The sequence below is a fragment of the Brachypodium distachyon genome, chromosome 1 (assembly GCF_000005505.3).
Source record: "Brachypodium distachyon strain Bd21 chromosome 1, Brachypodium_distachyon_v3.0, whole genome shotgun sequence".
Lineage (NCBI taxonomy): Eukaryota > Viridiplantae > Streptophyta > Magnoliopsida > Poales > Poaceae > Brachypodium > Brachypodium distachyon.
The window spans coordinates 852,500-870,705 of NC_016131.3; the positions used below are offsets into that span (position 1 = coordinate 852,500).

Below are 18,206 nucleotides of genomic sequence, written 5' to 3' on the forward strand. Positions count from 1 at the left end.
AAATCCATCCATACACAGCAATGACAACATCTCAACGCAAAGCAGGATCAGAATTGAGGCTCACAGAGATCTTTCATCGGCAACAGTTGTGCCATGAAAAAGCCAGTGGCACGGTCAGATGTTAATAAGCATCAATCACACAGCAAAGGAGAAGCTCCAGGAACTAAAGGCCGGCCTGTCCAACCCCAATAACAACAAATCATTTAGCTAGCGCTTGTCATGGTAAGAAACTTAGCTGCCTGAGATACTACCAATCTTCTGTTATGCACAATAATAACTCTGATCTAGCCTGTATAAATACATGCAAACACTTTGCCTCACAGTCTGGACAGGTAAAGGGAACCGCCTCTCGGATATGCTCTGTCGCCGGTCATGGGTGACAACTGATCATTGGAACTGGGCGCCTGGACCCACAGCACCGAACCTTGCACCCGCCACACCGACACCGGCATTGGCTGGCCGTGCCACGACAACATTGTCATCGGCAAACAGCGCCTTGATGAACGAAGGAGTCTTCAGGGGACGTCGACCAGTCATCCGCGGGTATACATCTTCCAGGAAGTAATACACATGGCCAGCAATCATACCCTGAAAGGAAGAAACACAATTTGTCAGTTAAGAGATGCATGGTAATTTTGATCTAGAAGAAAACAAATAGGTCTTGCAGATGGTCAATGGATAAATTTGTCACAGAATAAAAAATGAAAGTGCCAAACAGCAGAGTAAGCAGGCAGAACATTCCAAAGAAAAGGTAATTATGTTGATCCAAGCGTGCAGATGTGATCCATTTTATTTTCAGAATTTTGAACACTGAATAATCTGTAGTGAGTATGACAGTAACACATGAAGAGTGCGCAAAGCAAATTACTCACAGAAGACACTAGCCAGCTGCATACACAGGTTTGTAGCTCTAGCGACTCTCAACTAACACACTATGAGCTCATTCCAATCAGGGAAATGATGCTTTCAGTTTCTGTTATTTTAAACCATGTTCAAACCTCCAAAAGTTACCAGTACCATCTAGCTAATGCTTAAAACCATAAAACCATCACCAGGTTTTCAACAGCCATGAAACAAAAGAAGGCAGGTTCGTAGGAAACCAAAATTAGGCCAACAAAAATCAAGACCGCATTTAGGCAGAGCGACTAAAGAGAGACTAAGTGATTACCACGTTACAGACAATAGACCAGAAAGCGGCGAAAGATCAACAATTGAGACAACGGGAAAACTGACTAGAAAATGCAGAGTTGAGCCTGAACCAGGCATCCATCAACAATTCAATATGTTGTTGATATGGGGTAACTGAGTAGAAAATGCAGAGTTGATACTGAAACAGGCATCTATCAACAATTTGGTATATATTATTGACATGGCTACTTGCACACTTTGCAAGCAGTCAATGCCAAAGCAAAATGAACTATGCAAATGTAAGCACATGAAATCCATTGTCTAGAGAAAATCTCAAACACATCCTGCACAGTCTGACAGAAAATGTTGCAGAAAAAAAATATTGCTGCAGATCCACATGAGAAGAATTAAGTACTACTTAATAATGTTCGGTCAGTTAGCAATTCCATGGCTTAATGACCAGACACAATGTTAACAGCATTGACTCTCAACCAAAATAAAAATAGCCACCACAATTGTCACTCTAAAATTCATGTGGTTGAGAAAAAACATACCAACAGATCCACCCATGTGCTGCTCCCAACGAGAACAGAGAATCCAAGAAGGACCTGCAAATTAAAAGAAAACAGTTCACACTGGTGTTTTGTCTTGAAAATGAAATAGCCCAAAATCAATACATGTGGCCCCTCTTAAGACCAAGTGACAGATAAGGTTTAAGACAATTTCAATAAGTAGTGCACTCCACCTATATACAGATTCAGATCTTGTGAATCAATACTCATGCAAGAAGAAATATCAATTTTATATGTGTAAGCTCATCAAAGAAGTAATGTCAGATGAGAATCAAGGGGATGGATGCAACACTTACCCAAGGTAAGTAAGCAGCAGTGAAGGTGAACAATCCCAAGAAGCTCATATGAATTAAGGGATTGTGTTTGCTCCAGACATAAACCTGCCAAGCCATACCATAGGTAATATTAATGTTCTGCCTCAGGCACCCAAAAAGGATAGCTCTTAAAGTCAGGACTTCCAAAGTATGTGTCCTAGCATTGGCAAAAAAAAAATTTGAAAATTGTAAATGCTTGAAGCCTTCAACTTAATCACATACCATCATAAACGTCAATGAATTGCTCAGGAAGAGAATTTTGGCAAATTTCTCAGAAATGTAAGGTATCATCCCACCAATCAGAACAATGCTAGTTAGGACAGTAGCACCAAACAAGAGCATGTAGAAGAAGTCAGCAGTTCTTCCTCTGAATGAGTTCTCCTCAAGAAGTTTGCAGTACCGTGCAAGAAAAAACATGTGGAACAGAAAATCCAAATCTGGAAACAAGAATAATCAGATTCGATAATAAGAGTAAAGGGGCTTCGGTTATGCATAAAAATTATCCCATAATAAACAGTAATAAATGTATAAAGCCTGAGGAAGAGCACAGGAATCATATGTGTGCAACAAGCTAAGAATGTGCAAGAACTTGCTTCAGTACACGTGAACTAGTAGCGTATAAAAGCTAGGAATACGCAAGCACTCGTGTTTTGCACGAGCACTGGTAAACTAGTAACGTGTCCAGAGATACCGCATATGTCGGATTTAGAGTTACAAACCAATGCTAGATTCTTTCCACATTGGCAATGTACTGTAAGTGGAGTAGCGGACAAGTCACCAGTTAACTGTTCTCGGTTACCGTTCAAAGCATACAACATTAATTTTACAAATCTACTTCCTGTCTGCGCATTCAGTTTGATACGCCAGCTAGCACAACGCGACAAATGAACGGTCATAACCGTTTTTAATACAAAATTGTGGTACGCACAGCTTAACAAGCATCAAGCACCAGTAGACCAGTAGCATGTAACGCAGACGAGCCTTCAGCGATCGGAGTCAGTATGCCCTACAAATGCTGTAGCATCTCCATATGCTGCTGTTTCACGCCGATTCGACAAAACATACTTTCGATTTCAGAGTACATGAAGTCGATTCCCCCATTGTAGCTTCTGTCCTTATGAAGCGCGGCAAATAGAGTGACATTTAAGCAACGAATCTACGCGGCCTCGTTAACCTTTTGAAAACCGGGAACCTACACCCATCGCACGCCATGCCCCAGCCTATCCGATTCCATCATACAGTTCGGACCAAGATAGAAGAAGGTAAGCTGCATTGGATGGCATACCCATCTTGCGGAAGTAGAGGAAGTTGGTGACGAGGCGCCAGATCTCGTAGTGCTGCACGACCAGCTTGGGGTTCAGGTAGAGGTGGTACGGCGAGATGATCTGCAGCAGCAAGTGGGGAGAGGAGGAAGACAAAACACTCACTAGGTCATCATCAACAATTCATCATCATATCAATCGGCAGACGAACCAGGGGACGAGACGACTCGAACAACAAACCCCCGAATCACGACGCCCGGTAAGAGAAGAGAACCGGCCGAGGGCCGGTAGGTGAGAAGGGACGTACGTCGAGGGTGCAGCCGACGGTGGTGACGACGGCGGCGGTGAGGTAGGAGCGCGTGATGATGGGCATCTGCCGGTACCACTCCTCCACCGCCTGCGCCATCTCCTACTCCCCCGCGAAACCCTAGCTCCTCCCTCTCCCCCGGTGAGCCCTCCTGGACCTGGACTTACTTGGGGCCGGAATCGCTGGCGCAGAATCGAAGAGCGAGCGGAGGAAGAGATGAACAAGGGGGCGATTGGGAGATTCTGAGATTGGGGGCAGGTGGGTTCGAAGAGCGTTGGAGAAGAGAAGAGACTGCGGGGCGTTCTGGTGTTTGATCTCTTCGTCTGCAAGAGGACTAGAGGAGCGGATGAGTGCCGGGTCACTGACAGGTGGTCTGGACCAGGCGAGGGGTCCTGCGGACGGGCCCCTCGTGTCGGTGGCAGGCGACGTGCTTCGACCAATGGGATGGCGCCACGTCTTAGAAACACGTCGGACCGGGGTCACGCCGGTGCGGGCCCATGTATGTTTCGCGAAGTCTAACCCAAGAAGTAAAGAAAGACGTGCGTGCGTGTTTGTGTGCAACCAAACAACTCGATTTGTCCCTAAAGAAAAACGATTAGGACTCTATTTTAGTTTAGATAAAACTCAATTACTGTCGAAATTTAGATATATTTAGAAATGACTTAGTGTATAGATACATTCAGATTTAAGTCAAAGTTAAGACATTCTTTGTTAGACGGAGGAATACTTGTTCTTATTATTCACATTCGTGTGTATTCAATTTGATATACACCCGCAAAAAAAAGCTGATATACGATGCATCGTCCTTACATGCCTTAATTTTGTATATTGTTTTCAATTTATTGCAAAGATAGATTTCTTCGAGCGTATTTGAAATACCCATAGATTTTTGGGTAGCACTACTGGTGACATACAAAACAGTTGTTTTACGATTTGTACAGCAGAGTTGATTCTTGAGACCAAATTTATTAGTTTCTTCTTTCCTTCTTTCATGTGGGTGCGAGCAAAAGATGTGGCGTCGATATAGACAATGTACGTGTTCGAAGCTTTCAAAGCCATAGCCATGTAGACGAGGTCGAGGTAACAATGTTTACAGAGACAAGGAAAATTACAGATTGGAAAGCTATCTATTACATTGTAGACACACCACACCACACACACTCATTCACTCACAAACTACATCGTGGAACGCCTTGAGATCAATGAAATCATTGCTAGCACCTCATTGTGAACAGGTACATTGTCTACCACTGAAAAGGTGATTAGCAACGTCAAACTTGAGGTTTGATCACTGATGGGTTGGGAGTATAACTACCACTATAACCATCCAACCATTTATAATCCTAACTCTTCTCTTTTCTGGTTCTCTCGCCTCCACACTTCTTTGGTCTTCTTATTTGATTTCGACACCAAATATTCTTAAAAGAGTTTAGAGGTAAGGTTTACGAGGAGAGTGATGCCACATGTACGATTTTTTTCTTACGACGTCAAGTGTTCAAACATACTCATTTTGTGTCGCTGGGTCACGTCAGCTCAACAAGCCATTCACGATTCATCCGCTGGGGATTTCACTACGTCGTAGGGAAATCTTAGGAAAACATTCGCGTGCCAATCATTTACATTATAAGAATGACGCCAAAATCAAATAATAAGACGAAATCGGTCAGAGAGCTAGAGGGAGAAGAGTTGGTATTAGAAATGTTTATATTTCTAAAAAGGATTAAATACTGACAACTGGATGAAGATAAAAAAAGAGCTAGTTTTAGCCACTCAATCGAAAGGACTAAAAATGTAAAGAAAACGAGCTCAAAAGTCAAAACCCCTGTCTATTTAATCCATCTTTTCGTTTTTTTTCATCTCGAAGCGTCCGCGCGGTGACGAAATATTTTGAACCAATTCCTCTTCCTCCTCCCCTAGGCGGCCAGGACCCGGCGGCTCCCCTCGCCGGAAGACCGGAAGAGACAGCAGCCATGGCCGGGAAGAAGCGCGCCGCAGCAACCCCCGCCCCTCCCCCATCCGCCAACTGCCCCGACGGCGCCGTCGCCTCCATCCCCAGCGCCAAGCGCGGGCGCGGCAGACCCAAGTCGACGGCCCCCACCGCCGCCAAGCGCGGGCCCGGATCGGCGGCCCCAAACTCCGGCGCCGCCAGCGAACTCGCTGCTCCGAAGCCCGGGAAGATCGGGGCCCTGAAGAAGAAGGAGCCCCAGGAGGAGGGGAGTAAGCGTAAGAAGCAGCAGGCGGCCGGCGGGGCAGAGAAGGCCACGACGCCCGCGAAGATGATGAAGAAGAAGGGCGGCGGCGAGGCGGAGCCCGGATCTCGGAAGAAGAAGGGGAAGCAGGAGTCATCCGGCGAAGCGGCGGAGAAGCCCGCTACCGCGAAGAAGAAGAAGCAGGCGTCCAACGGGGCGGAGAAGGCCACGTCGCCCGGCAAGAGGAAGCGCGGCGACGCGGAGAAGCCGAAGAGCGCGAAGAAAGCCCCCGCCGCTGCGGAGAAGCCCACGCCCACCAAGAGGAAGAAGAAGGAGGACGGCGAGGCGGAAGCCAAGAGCGGAAAGAAGAAAGGCTCGCCTGCAAAGAAGGCGGCGGCGGCTGCTGAACCTGGCTCGTGCAGCTTCCCGATGTCGCGGGTGCGGTTGCTGATGCGGGACGAAGACGCCAGCATGCGCGCTACCAACGAGACCGTCTTCCTCATCAACAAGGCCTCGGTACAGCTCCCTCCCTCGTTTACTCCAATTACAAATTATGCAATGATTTCTGTTAGGAATTAGAAATGGGAGGCCTGGAGCTTGGTGCCACCATCCAGAAGCGATAATGCAGAGTAGAATCTGTTTTAGCTACTGAGATTTAGATTGGCCATGCCATCAGCCTGTCGTATGCCCGCAAGGTGTTCGATGAGTTGTCTATGATGTTCTCACCGTCACAGTTTGTGTCTCTACCTTTGGTTGGTATATCGTATGTGAAGTTGCCTGATATGTCCATAGTGTGATATTGTGTTGAGCCAAATTTCAACATAATAAGCTTTCTCTACTTCTGCTGCTACCAAACTGTTGTTAGCCGATACGTGAGGTCTTCCTTCGTAGTATATCCGGTATAGATTGTGTTGCTTCTTTCTTCTATGTACTGGTCCATTTTGTTGGCTTTAGTTTCGATAAGCATGCCCGCTTGAAAATTTTAAGTTAGCCTAGTAATTCTTATATAAGAGGTTCATTTAAGGAAACATGTATTCTTTTAGTAATATATATTACTCAAAGAGAGGGCTCGCGGAGTCCGAGTCTGTTTCAGAGACTATGAATCCGAGTCACATGCGGGTAGGTAGTTCCGCCAGAGAGTAGCAGCTGCCTTTTGACTAGCTTTTCGAAAGCAAATGGACCGAAGGGTTTTAAGTCTGTAATGATGCTACTTATTACAACCCGTAGGCTTAGGACTTGGCTTCTGAAGACTTCGGCGTTCCTTGAGTCCCAAATACACCACAGAATTGCTGATAAAATGGAAGGCCATATGATTTCGCCTTGCTGCACTGGGCATGGGGTTCTCCAGAGCTGCTGGATGGAGGATGCAATGACGTCAATATGTAGTGCCCTCCAAATCCTATTGGATGCATTGTGCTGGAAGAACAGGTGGTTGGCGTTACATGGTAGTTCTGTAGGGAGATTGGTCGGTAAGCATCGGGTGTGCGAGCCGAGTCATTTTTTTGGAGTAGAGCAACGTGTGCTCTATTTAGGCTTCCAGCGCCGCATGATAGGGAATGGAAAGAGGTCAAAATATCCATTATTTATGTTTTACAGTAGGTCAGAATTTTCTATAAAAGCTAGGACCAAAGCCAACAGGCCCAGGGCTAGCATTTACGTTCAACCCTAGGAAGGCGTCTTTGATTTCTTGATGAGTGAAAGGTTGTGAAAGATGGTCTTAGCTGAGGGCAGGGGGTTGGTTATATGTCATGCAAATTAAAGGTCCAGGATGTTTGCTTGGGGGTGCCTTGGATTTCTGAGAAGTAACTAGTGAGGAGGCTTGATTTTTCGATCAAGAGAATAGTTGATACAGTTGTCCTTTTGCAAAAGTTTACAACTGCTGTTAATAACTTGATATTGTATTTCCAGAATTTTTTTTTTAACTATCGATTGACTTGTATGTATTGTCAATCAATCATCACAAGGTACCATGTACACTTGATTGGATTCATGAGACTGCACAGTATCTAGGCTTAGTATTCCTAGGTTTTCCTTTTACTTAAACATAATGTTTCTTGTACAATTGATAGACTTAGGTCGTCCTTGAGCTAAATTAGCCGAGGAAATAATGAAAATCCATATGTATATGGAATTTAAATAACGGCTGGTATCTAGTGCATGCAATAGGACTTCCAGAGGTAAAAGGTAATCTTCAACCATCAGATCCAAAAGAGGAGTTGACCAAACCCCAGATAACCCCTACTGCTTTAAGCAGTGCCATGCTTTACACCATTGATCTGTGCACCTATTGGACTGCCCAAAAAGAGACACACTGAGGTTCTAGACAGCTGGCTTATGCTACCAGTTGGTGTAGTAAGTCGGTAATCAAGGGCGGTGACAGTGATATGTATGCACAAGTAGATAACCGCTGCACTGTGCTCCTCCAATTTCCTCTAGTTGCTCCAATAACTTGATCTGTCTTTGTGCCTTCTCTTTCTTCATCTTGCCAACTTAGGTGCTTAGCCTTCCAACAAATGTTTAATTGGTGCCTGTAATTTTTTTGAGCACCAAGCAAGAAGGCCATGTGCAACTGATTGAAATTTCAGATTTCCAATTTCGCAAGGGAACTCTGGTGCTTAGATTTGTGTGATGTGCATGGATTTCAACTTGTTTCTTGTACTGCTGAAGGGATCATAACATCCCTATAGTTGAAAGTCACGTAATTTCAATGCATTGATCACCAGAGGAAGTTTTTTCTTGGTTCAACATGTAAACAGTACCTGCAGCAACATATAGTTGAGATTTGAGAAAGTCAGCACATGAGAAACGGTCAGCGTGGTATAACTAGTGTGGCCTCCTTCAGATATATTTTTTTTTAAAATTGCTTCTCTTTCCTTGTTCTTTGTTAATATTTATAAAAGAATATGGGAAAGCGATTGTAAGCATCCTTGGGTGCTTACTGCATAACTACCACCATGAGGATAGCCGGATGGCACAGCATAAGGGCTTTGCATTTGTCGAGTACTAGAAGATAGGACATAGGTTACAGATGACGACCGAGTGACGAGAGATTGATAAACTATTCTTTTATTGGTAACTATATATTGATTAGTACATGCAGGTGCCCCATATATACATGATCCTCAAAAAGGATCGTATCTCTAATTCTATATCTAATTTTCTACTCCCTCTGATCCATAATAAGTGTCTCAGATTTAGTACAAAGTTGTACTAAGTTTGAGACACTTATTATGGATCGGAGGGAGTATTTAAATAAATAAATGGTATATGCTTTATTTATTTGACTGCTGCCTTATATAACAATGGTGGCAGGCTCACCTAGTTTATCTTTGTCCCAACCTACATTTATGTACCGATGCCATTCATTTTGGAATGCAGTATGCTCGTTAATATTTTCTATACAGTAGGAATGCTTGTTAATATGCAGTGAACTAGCAATTTGCCATCATCTGAAATTTTAACTGGATACTCATGTTGTACTTGTACCTCCAGGAGCTATTCTTGGAGGCATTTGCGAAGGATGCTCATCAGAATGCCCTGAAGGAACGTAAGAAGTCAATTGCCTATGATAACCTTTGTAAGTGGTCATTCTTATTTTCTTAATTTCTCTAGTCATATTTTTAAGGAACCCATTTTTCCTTTTGGTGATTATATGCTGAAAGACAATGTGTATGAAAAACCATACACGGGTATACAGTTGATGCTGATAGCTGTAAGTTAAGTACTCCCTCCGTCCAACAAAAGATGTCTCAAGTTTGTCAAAATTAGAATGTATCTAGACATGACTTGGTGTATAGATGCATTCAAATTTGGTCAAAGTTGAGACATCCTTTATTGGACGGAGGGAGTAGGTTATTATAATTTCTTACCATAGCGTTTGGATGTTTTCTGCTGCTCTTGTTTGAGTAGGCTACCTGGCATCCCCAAATACACTTTGCATGTGCCTTTGCAATAGGTATCTGTTTTTTTTATGGCAATCTTTAGGCTTTAGCCGTACAATTAGCGTTCGATATCATTGGATGTTGTGTTTACACTGGCCTTTTCTCGGGGGCCTGTTTTGGTGGCAACCCCTAGATATATATCTCCCTCGTGGTTACAACTTACAACTGATTACTGAAGTCCCTTCTTTCTGTATAGTCCATTCGTTTAACCGAAAAACCGAGTGTCATGTCATCACTTGCAGTTCCCCTTTTATTTTTCGTTTCTGATGTTCCTTCTTGCAGCATCTCACATCAACTATTGACTCTACTCTCAATTTTTCAGCAACATCAGTGTGCAACCAGAAACGATACAAGTTTCTATCAGGTAAAAAGCTTATCCCATTTCGTTCAAATCTGTCAAAAGCCTGCATTAATCGGCAGAGTTCTAGTCTGCCATGCAGCAACATGACTACTGACGTTCCATTTCTGCCTTCCCTTTTTCTTATTGTTCAGACTTTGTTCCGCTGAGAGTCACAGCTGGAGATGCTCTGAAGGCAACTGCTGTGGACAAACCTTAAACTCCATCGGGGCATGCTAGGTTCTTCTGCAGCCTGTGGCCTGTGCAATGGAGTCATGGGAGATGTACAACATGGAGTCGGTGTAGGTAGGTAGAGCTGTTTGTAGCTCGTCGTGGACTGTCGAAACGGAGTTTGGACTCTGAACTTGAGAAACAAGAAACAGAAAACTTGGGTCGAGGGCTGAAGAAAAGCTGTCTCGCTGAACTGGGCAGCTAGCTAGCCAGCCGGTTGTAAGGTAAAGTACACCTTTCAGAGCTGAGAAGCAAACGGTCCTGTGATAACATGCCAACAAAAGAAAAACTGTGTAACCTGAGCCTTGCAGCTTAACCTACACATCTTCTAAGAAAAGGAAAAATAAACTTAGGAAAAGGAAAAATAAACTTAGGCTAGGCACCATCACCGTTAATTATCATTATTTGTTAGTACTAGTGCATTGCTTGAGTTGGGGTTGAAGAAATGCTTTACACTTTGCTTAGTGCAACGCGTGGCGATCCTGCAAGCAGTACCTATGGCTTGCAGTAGCATCTACGACCGCGTTGGGTGTATTTTCCTGGCACACTCCTCTTGATTCTTCTCAGCGCAGGAGTGCTCCGGCAGTAGCGTGGATCCGCGAGCCGAATCACCGGGGTTCCTGTCAAGCGTCAACGCTTAAACTCGGGATGCAGGCTAGGCGTCCGTTGGCTGCTGCAACACACACGTGCATGCCACATGATCTCGAGTTCTTGCCCCTTTTTTCTTTAGATGAAAGGAGCATCCTGAGTTTTTGACCCTTTTTTCTTTAGATGGAATGAGCATCCTGAGTTTCTGACCCTTTTTTTCTTTAGATGAAACTAGCATCCAGAACTCTTGACCTTAAGCTCCAGCTGCTCGAAAGAACACGGCTCACGGATCACGGGAATGTGCACCTGCATATGTTTTCAGATGTACCTATGCTGGATTGTACTACTCCTTTGAGCCTGAATGCTTTCTGAGAGGCTTTGAGCCTGAATGTTGTTTGTACACGTTGGTGCATATGTACGCAGTCGACAGGCAGGCCATGGCCGGTTCGGTTGCCCCACAACACGTTTCCGTGTGCGCATGAGTAGACACCTTTTACTTGGCTTATATTGTATGGTCAGATGAGTACGAATAGCATCAGTTAAGACAGTCCATTCAACAATGGCAACTAATTAAATCCCGGACCAGAAAGAAAGAAAGATGGTCTGTTCGGCCGATCGCGGCCGGCCAACGGCCAACCTATACACAAATCTGGCCAGCGGCACCACGGCCACCAAATTGGTAAACCTTCAAGCACCACCCATTTGGCAAGCTTCAAAGACCTCAAGTTAATTGCGCCAAATTCTGACGCTATACTAGTACTGTATACTCGGATTGAGTACTACCGACCGCGTGGACGGGTCAACAAGTACTGGCGTTGCACAGCAACAACAACAGCAAGAATGCGTGCAGAGAAGACGAAGATGGTTACTAGAACGGCGCGTGATCCAAGGAACCGACCGACAGCCAGAAAAAGGAAATCCATTTTGTTTAATCGAGCACCCTCCCTAGATCTCAGGCTTAGCTCCAACCACCCACACCATGCAGTTGTTAGAGAGATTCTTGCAGAGGAGCTACTGCCTGCATCTGCATTCCTGGATCTGGGATCGGAGCTCAGCTGCTGCCTATATATGTTCCAACCAATGAACACATACATCGTTGTTGAAGACTAATACAAGTAGAATTGATTTTTAGGAAACAGCAAAAAAGCAGACACTGATCGATACCAAGAAGAAGTCGTATATATCGTGCTACTTACTGACAAATGGTGAAATGCAGTAGTCCTAAAACTAAGTATACAAAAAGAAAAATGTATATCCTCATCCTCCTCTTCGTCTCCACATCAAAACAAAACACGTATGGAGTTATTGCTCGTCGATCCCATGTATCATCTCTCTTCCGCTAAAGAATCGGCACCCAAGAATTGACCAAGAATCTAATTAACAAAGGACAGATCAAAAGAATTACTCCAGCTTCAATCTCCCGTGGATCGAAATCGCCATTGGCCGTGGATTGCTTGCACCTCCCGTCCCTCATCAGACGAGCTCCAGGCGGGCGGAGTAGTCGGCGTACCTGGACCGCCGGATGTTGGCCTGCCGCTTCCGGTACACCACGGCGGCGAGGCCCACCACGGCCGCCGCCGAGAAGGCGCCCACCACGATGCCCGCCTTCTTGCCGCCGTTCATCTCGTCGTGCCGGTCCTCCAGGTCCCCCGGCGCCACCTGCTCTTCCCCAGTGCCGGTGCCGGCCTTCACCTCCATCGCGGCCGGCGCGGGCGCCGGGGCCGTCTTGGGCTTCTTCTTCTTGTACCCATCCTTGTCGTCTTCGTCTTCGTCGCTGTCGGCGGCGGGAGCAGGGGCAGGGGCAGCAGGTGTAGGGCTGGCGGCGGCGGAGAGCGGCGAGGGGGCCGCCGAGGGGGACGGGAGCGGGGAGGTCACCGTCGGCGCGGGAGGAGACGCCGCCGCCGCGTTGTCTTCCTCGCCGTCGTCGGGGGCGGGGGATTGAGACGGCGCTGCGGCGGTAGAATCGTCGGAGGTGGAGTTAGGGCGGAGGACATTGGGGGACGCGGTGGGCGCGCCGGGGGATGGCGGCAGCGAGATGGGGCTCTTCTTCGCCGCCGCGGAGGCGACGAGCGCGATCAGCACCAGGAGGAGGAGGGAGGCGGCGCGGGGCAGCGGCGGCAATGCCATGGAGAAGAAGAAGAATAAGGCAGCGGCGGCGGCGGGCGAGCTCGTGCGCCGGGGATGGATGGGCGGAGCAGATCTGCGGCGAGATTGGGTTCTCTCCTTGGGTTTGTGTTTGGTTGGTGGCGCGGGGAAGGGAGATGTAGTAGTTATATAGCCGGGTCGGTGGCTGGGAAAGGTCTAGATGATTGCCGCCGACGGCGGCGACCGGCCAACAGAAGCAGCAGCGCTCTAACAGACAGACGTGGACGGCTCCGGATGGTGCTTTTACGTGCCTCGAGATTCGTGCAGGCGCAAACCGGACGGCTGCATCCGGCGCATTCCCCCCTCGAGTTTGATCCATTTTTTTCGAACTTCTATATCTTTCGGACTAATTAAGTTTTTTGCCACAATTATGATGCCAAATTCCTTTCAACCTCGTGCTACGCAAGATGCAATTTTATTTGCCACACTGCATACTAGTCCAGCCCAAATTACAGCTGACTGGAAAGAAAACAAGGAGCTGAAAGAAGGAAACCTGAAACCTTTCTCCTCTGGCTGGAAATGCAAATGGCCCAGCCCAAGAACTGCACACGGTTGTAACCCAGAGACACACAGACACACAGTTCCATTCTGTTCTTCTGACTCCCCTAGAAAAAAAGACAGTGCTGTCTCAAGCATGACACTGCTAGATTTATACCATTATTTCTACCACATAGCTTAACTGAGCTACCACAATGTCTACTACAGAAGTACAACACAGAGCAAATAGCCACCGGCCTGCCAGCATAAAATTTGCCTCCACGCAATGGTTCATCACAATCTTCTTTTAAACTATTTGGTGTCATAAAAAAAACCCACAACAACAGCAAAATGGCCGAAAGCGTGAACGTTCTCGGGCAACCGGCGTTAAGCTGCAGCCGCCCGTTGTTTCTTGGGTTGCCCTTTCCCGTGTTTATTACCGCCTTGCTTCTTCTTTGGCTGCTGTGGCTCCGGTGGCGATGGCTCTTCAGCCGCTGCCTCGGAGTCGGCGGCGGTGAACGGGGAGTAGAGGAACTTCTTGGTGTTTCCGGCCTGCGTGCAGGACAGCTTGATGATCCTTCTCCCCCACATCCATTTCAGCAGGATCTTCATGTGGGTCTTGCTGTTCAGGCCGTCGATGCTGGCATCCTGTTTTAGAAAATTTCGCATGAGTGCAGCCTCTCGAGGCCAGAAAATCAGATGTCACTTTCTGCAATTAAGCTCAGATAAACTAGGAGAACGGTGGGAGTGAGTCGAATAATAAGCAAGTCCTAGAATGCCGTTGGGAGACTATAGAAGTACTATGTAGGATGTGAGAATGGATAAACAGATTGTCAATGTTCTCATGAGTCTCATGAAATGAGCAAATCAGGTACTCTGTAGTAAGTACGATAAGGCATGTTAGCTATTAAGATTCATCCCCGAATAAAAAAAAGCCATTAAGATTCAGACTATCTGCATATCCAGAAGCACTAGGCTTGCACAAACATTTCAAGATGCTTTTGACTAAATAAGGTAAACAAACTCGTGTATAAACCACAATGCGAACCTAACACGAGTGTCAACAGACAAGATTCATGGTACACCTTAGCTGGGTGTTTAGTTCATCCTAGCACATTCGGTTTATTAGTGCACAAAAATAATGAAAGGAATTTCCTAGTAGTACACTAATATCTATAACTGGATCACTGAATTAGGTTTATTATACCTCAGCTGAGTCAGCTAACTGCAGAAATTTCCTAGTAGTACACAAGGGAAAATGTGCGGTTTGATCACTGAATTTGAAGTGCATATGCAATTAACCAAGGGCAGCTGAGGTGAACAGAACGAAAATAAACTGGCAGTTCACGCAAGATACTACTCCCTCCGATCCATAATAAGCGTATAACTTTGTACAAAATTTCCGACACTTACTATGAATCGGAAGGAGTACACATTACGACACATGAAGAGTGTAAAACTATGTATTTTACCATGCCCTTTCCTTTTGCCCAAATGCTCCCCAAATGCAAGAAGATTAGGTACTAAAAGGAGAGAAGCAACTACCATTTTCATGGCCTAAAGCCCTAAGCATCATCATCTCATCGAAGAAGGAAGTCCAGGTAGGGGCCAAGCTCTACTTCTTGGCTCCCGGGCGTCAGTTCTATATTCTCATACTACCTCAGCTACTGACTTGGGACAAACAGGTTGCGCCGTGATCGTGTTCAACCAGTAGAGTTTGACGCACGAACAGCTGAGCCTATAGCGCGGTGGAGTATTCGCCATTCATACCTTGGCGTGGTTCCAGGTGTTGCCGACGGTGAGGGGCCCGTGGTCGGCGAGGATCTGGAGCAGGCGGCCGGAGATGGCCACGGCCTCCTCCTTGGGCACCTTGGGGTTGATCCGCCGCACGTCCACCGCCCTCTTCCGCGAGAAGTGCCTCTTCACCACCTCCCACGCCATCGTCCCCATCGCCCCTCCTCCTCCCCCGCCGCCGCCGCCCCGCAAGAACTGCATATCGCCGCCGCCTCCGCCGCCCGGTCACTTGCTCTCCTCTGCTCGCTGCCCTGGGGTTCAGCTTCAGCTCGGCGAAGCAGAAGCCCAAGACGATGTAGTCTAGAATGTGGCCCACAGTGTTATGTTTGGGCCTGGCCCAACAAGGAGAGATATCTCATGGGCTTGGCCCAGGTCTTTTCCCCCTTCACTGTCTCGGCGGCTCCCCTGTCTGCGGCCAGAACCCAGCCAACCATCCCATATCTCTCTCTCCGCCGCGATGAGCTCCGGCGGCTGCCGCCGGTGAGGCCCGCCGCCGGGTTACGAGCGCTCTCCCCTTCTCAGGTCAGTGAGCTCCCCCCCCCTTCCCCCGCCCGCCTCTTCACGCTTCTCCTGGCTTGGCTACTGAATCACTTGCTCTACTCTGCTCGCTGCCCTGTGGAACTCCGTGGAACGAGATTGGTTTGGCCCGATTTGGCTCCGATCGGATGAGATGGTCTGAGATTTTATTTTTGTCGAATCATGTGCCTGCAGCAGCGTTTGATCGATCGGATGACATGCATGTCAGCTCTCCGTCTGTGCAAGGGAGCCGTCCGGTCGCCGCCGGGCTCGTCGGAGTGGTCGGGGTCGAGGAAGCTTGCTTCTGATGCTGCTTCATCGTCCTGCGCTCCGAGAGGGGTCGCCGCGTGCCGCTGGAACAAGCAGGGGAGCTCCTCCGCCTTGCTGCGTGCATCTCCTTCCCTCGGCAGAAGCACCAGGTATGTAGGTAGTGTTTACTGTCACAGTATTATCACACCACTATTACCCCAAATATTGATGAAAGAAGGACTTACAAGATGTGCGATGTGTGGATTTCACTGATGAAGATTGATCCTGAGCACCAGTAGTATCCATATGCGAAAACAAATGAAGAAATTTGTTCGGTGTCGCGTTTTCTAGAGAGCTTGGATGGCTGTAGATTGTGAAAGCATTTTGTTTGTTCGATTCAGACGCAACTAATACAGAGTTTCATTGGAAGTCCTGCTGGCTAGCAGTCCCTCTCATGTTTAATTCTGATGATGAAAAGTTATTTAAGTTTAGATGAATTGTACCACTGAACTGAGTTGCAGTGGCAAGGCAAGTGAGTTTAACCGACCCGCAGGCAATTTGCTCAATATTACCTGTACATTTAAGGGAGAAATTCGATTTGATGCATATACCACACATGGTGTGCAAGCTCCCCCTTTTACCATGTGGTTCTCAATAAAGTGAGCTTACAGTTTCAGACCCTTCTGTACGGACCAAGTAAATGATAAAATTAGTTATGCCTAACCTAAGCATCCCAGACTCAGGCTCAGTTTGGCATTGCTGAACTGTGTTGCGCTGAACTTATTTTATAATCTGCTGTGGAAAAATATACATGAAAGTAGGGAAAAATTGGTTAGCCAAACACGAAAATAGTGAAAAGCAGGTGAGAAAAACGGGATTATGAGAATCCACCGCAATGTCAAACACAGCCTCAACCTGTTCACTGAAGGTGGATGTGCTTTACGAGTCAAATATCAACATGAAAGAGAATGGGTGTTTTATTCATTTTTGGGTACTTGCAGTTGCATGGTTCCACCATCACAGAAGATGCACATTTCCAGAATCTACAGGTAGAGAAGCCTAAATGTACACTTTTAGTTACGCACTCTCATTTTTAGGTGCCATCCTTGGATCAAATACCTTAATTGGGACATGACACTATCTATGGCATTTGATCTAAGGAAAAAATAATCTGCTCAGCGTGTTTCTTTACCTTCCTTTTCCCAGATATAGATCTGTGTCAAGCTAGCATGCTGCGTGCTTTCTTCTAACAGTGTGACAATTTAATCAAACTATTTTGTTCTTTCTGTAGGGGGCTGCGATGGGCCATCAAGACTATGGCAGATGACAATGCTGACAATTCAGGCAATAGCACTCGCCTGTTTACTGCAATTCAATCTTTTTGGAACAAGTTATCTGGCAAGCTGAAGAAACTAAGAAGAGGGTTTCCAGTGAAGATCCTATTCTTTCTGATAGGATTTTATTGTGCCACAGCATTTGCTACTGTCATTGGTCAAACAGGTGACTGGGACATATTGTCTGCGGGCCTTGCTGTCGCTATCGTTGAGTTTATTGGTGCTCTCATGTACAGGGCTTCTTTTGCATTTTTTGGTAGGATCAAAAACATGATTACCATATTCAATTACTGGAAAGCCGGACTCACACTAGGATTGTTCTTGGATTCATTCAAATATGAAGTGGATGAATTTCTTGAATCATGTAATCCATTCAACTTTGAGATTAATATATTTACTAGGCTTTGGTAAATTTTCGCTCCAGATTTTAATACCTTGATTCATCCGGCACCATTTATTTGTTCAGCTGGATACAATACAACAAACACTATTTCATAGACAAAAATTTATTGTATAGTGTGCACCATGAGACATAATTCTATTCAATACTGGTATAAACATCAAATTCCATGCCGTCAGGATCACATCTTGTGTCTATTGCTGTGGAATAGAAATTGTCATGTTTCATCATGTTTGAATGGGGTAGGAGAAATTGTTGATGTGCCTATGTCCCTATGATGTCTAAATACCACATTGATGCTGAAATATCTGAGGAGGACGGCTTTCAATGGAGGTTCGCAGGCATCTATGGCGAACCGAAATCTGATGAGAAAGGGAAAACATGGCAATTTATGTGAACTATTAAACATCACAGTACTCATG

General features: G+C 46.2%; 5 protein-coding genes across 6 annotated transcripts; 2 read left to right on the plus strand and 3 right to left on the minus strand.

The window, feature by feature from the left end:
• Positions 1-31: 31 nt before the first annotated feature.
• Positions 32-3,913, minus strand: LOC100834672 (derlin-2.1). The gene is made up of 6 exons (XM_003560906.4): positions 3,584-3,913; positions 3,300-3,399; positions 2,237-2,451; positions 1,997-2,080; positions 1,683-1,736; positions 32-588 (listed from the first exon to the last, which is right to left on the minus strand). The coding sequence occupies exons 1-6, from the start codon at positions 3,680-3,682 to the stop codon at positions 388-390; spliced, it is 753 nt and encodes a 250-aa protein (XP_003560954.1). The 5' UTR covers positions 3,683-3,913; the 3' UTR covers positions 32-387.
• A 1,508-nt stretch (positions 3,914-5,421) lies between these two features.
• On the plus strand, positions 5,422-10,601 carry LOC100822796 (histone H1.3). The gene is made up of 4 exons (XM_010233889.3): positions 5,422-6,288; positions 9,265-9,349; positions 10,036-10,077; positions 10,206-10,601. The coding sequence occupies exons 1-4, from the start codon at positions 5,554-5,556 to the stop codon at positions 10,268-10,270; spliced, it is 927 nt and encodes a 308-aa protein (XP_010232191.1). The 5' UTR covers positions 5,422-5,553; the 3' UTR covers positions 10,271-10,601.
• A 1,375-nt stretch (positions 10,602-11,976) lies between these two features.
• LOC100842093 (mucin-1) lies at positions 11,977-13,130 on the minus strand. Its single transcript, XM_003560988.4, has one exon. The coding sequence runs from the start codon at positions 12,994-12,996 to the stop codon at positions 12,343-12,345; it is 654 nt and encodes a 217-aa protein (XP_003561036.1). The 5' UTR covers positions 12,997-13,130; the 3' UTR covers positions 11,977-12,342.
• A 363-nt stretch (positions 13,131-13,493) lies between these two features.
• LOC100833957 lies at positions 13,494-15,530 on the minus strand. Its single transcript, XM_003561035.3, has 2 exons — positions 15,262-15,530; positions 13,494-14,139 (listed from the first exon to the last, which is right to left on the minus strand). Exons 1-2 carry the CDS (start codon positions 15,484-15,486, stop codon positions 13,879-13,881), a joined length of 486 nt encoding a protein of 161 aa, XP_003561083.1. The 5' UTR covers positions 15,487-15,530; the 3' UTR covers positions 13,494-13,878.
• A 97-nt stretch (positions 15,531-15,627) lies between these two features.
• On the plus strand, positions 15,628-17,796 carry LOC100823118. Of its 2 annotated transcripts, none has more exons than XM_003561075.4 (3): positions 15,628-15,807; positions 15,997-16,220; positions 17,342-17,796. In XM_003561075.4, the coding sequence occupies exons 1-3, from the start codon at positions 15,643-15,645 to the stop codon at positions 17,793-17,795; spliced, it is 843 nt and encodes a 280-aa protein (XP_003561123.2). In that variant the 5' UTR covers positions 15,628-15,642; the 3' UTR covers position 17,796. The 2 variants fall into 2 exon arrangements, with proteins under 2 accessions (XP_003561123.2, XP_014751923.2); XM_014896437.2 differs by having other exon boundaries at positions 16,000-16,220.
• Positions 17,797-18,206: the final 410 nt, after the last annotated feature.

Bases quoted from the DNA above. Each gene is read 5' to 3' on its own strand.
- LOC100842093 (XM_003560988.4), bottom strand. From the start codon at position 12,996: ATGGCATTGCCGCCGCTGCCCCGCGCCGCCTCCCTCCTCCTCCTGGTG.
- LOC100823118 (XM_003561075.4), top strand. From the start codon at position 15,643: ATGGGCTTGGCCCAGGTCTTTTCCCCCTTCACTGTCTCGGCGGCTCCC. The intron at 15,808-15,996 runs GTCAGTGAGCTC...ATGTGCCTGCAG, and splicing joins GAGCGCTCTCCCCTTCTCAG to CAGCGTTTGATCGATCGGAT. The intron at 16,221-17,341 runs GTATGTAGGTAG...TTCTTTCTGTAG, and splicing joins TCCCTCGGCAGAAGCACCAG to GGGGCTGCGATGGGCCATCA.
- LOC100833957 (XM_003561035.3), bottom strand. From the start codon at position 15,486: ATGCAGTTCTTGCGGGGCGGCGGCGGCGGGGGAGGAGGAGGGGCGATG. The intron at 14,140-15,261 runs GTATGAATGGCG...TTTCTAAAACAG, and splicing joins ACACCTGGAACCACGCCAAG to GATGCCAGCATCGACGGCCT.
- LOC100822796 (XM_010233889.3), top strand. From the start codon at position 5,554: ATGGCCGGGAAGAAGCGCGCCGCAGCAACCCCCGCCCCTCCCCCATCC. The intron at 6,289-9,264 runs GTACAGCTCCCT...TTGTACCTCCAG, and splicing joins TCCTCATCAACAAGGCCTCG to GAGCTATTCTTGGAGGCATT. The intron at 9,350-10,035 runs GTAAGTGGTCAT...TCAATTTTTCAG, and splicing joins AATTGCCTATGATAACCTTT to CAACATCAGTGTGCAACCAG.
- LOC100834672 (XM_003560906.4), bottom strand. From the start codon at position 3,682: ATGGCGCAGGCGGTGGAGGAGTGGTACCGGCAGATGCCCATCATCACG. The intron at 3,400-3,583 runs GTACGTCCCTTC...TTGCTGCTGCAG, and splicing joins CCGTCGGCTGCACCCTCGAC to ATCATCTCGCCGTACCACCT. The intron at 1,737-1,996 runs GTAAGTGTTGCA...TTTAATTTGCAG, and splicing joins CTGCTGCTTACTTACCTTGG to GTCCTTCTTGGATTCTCTGT.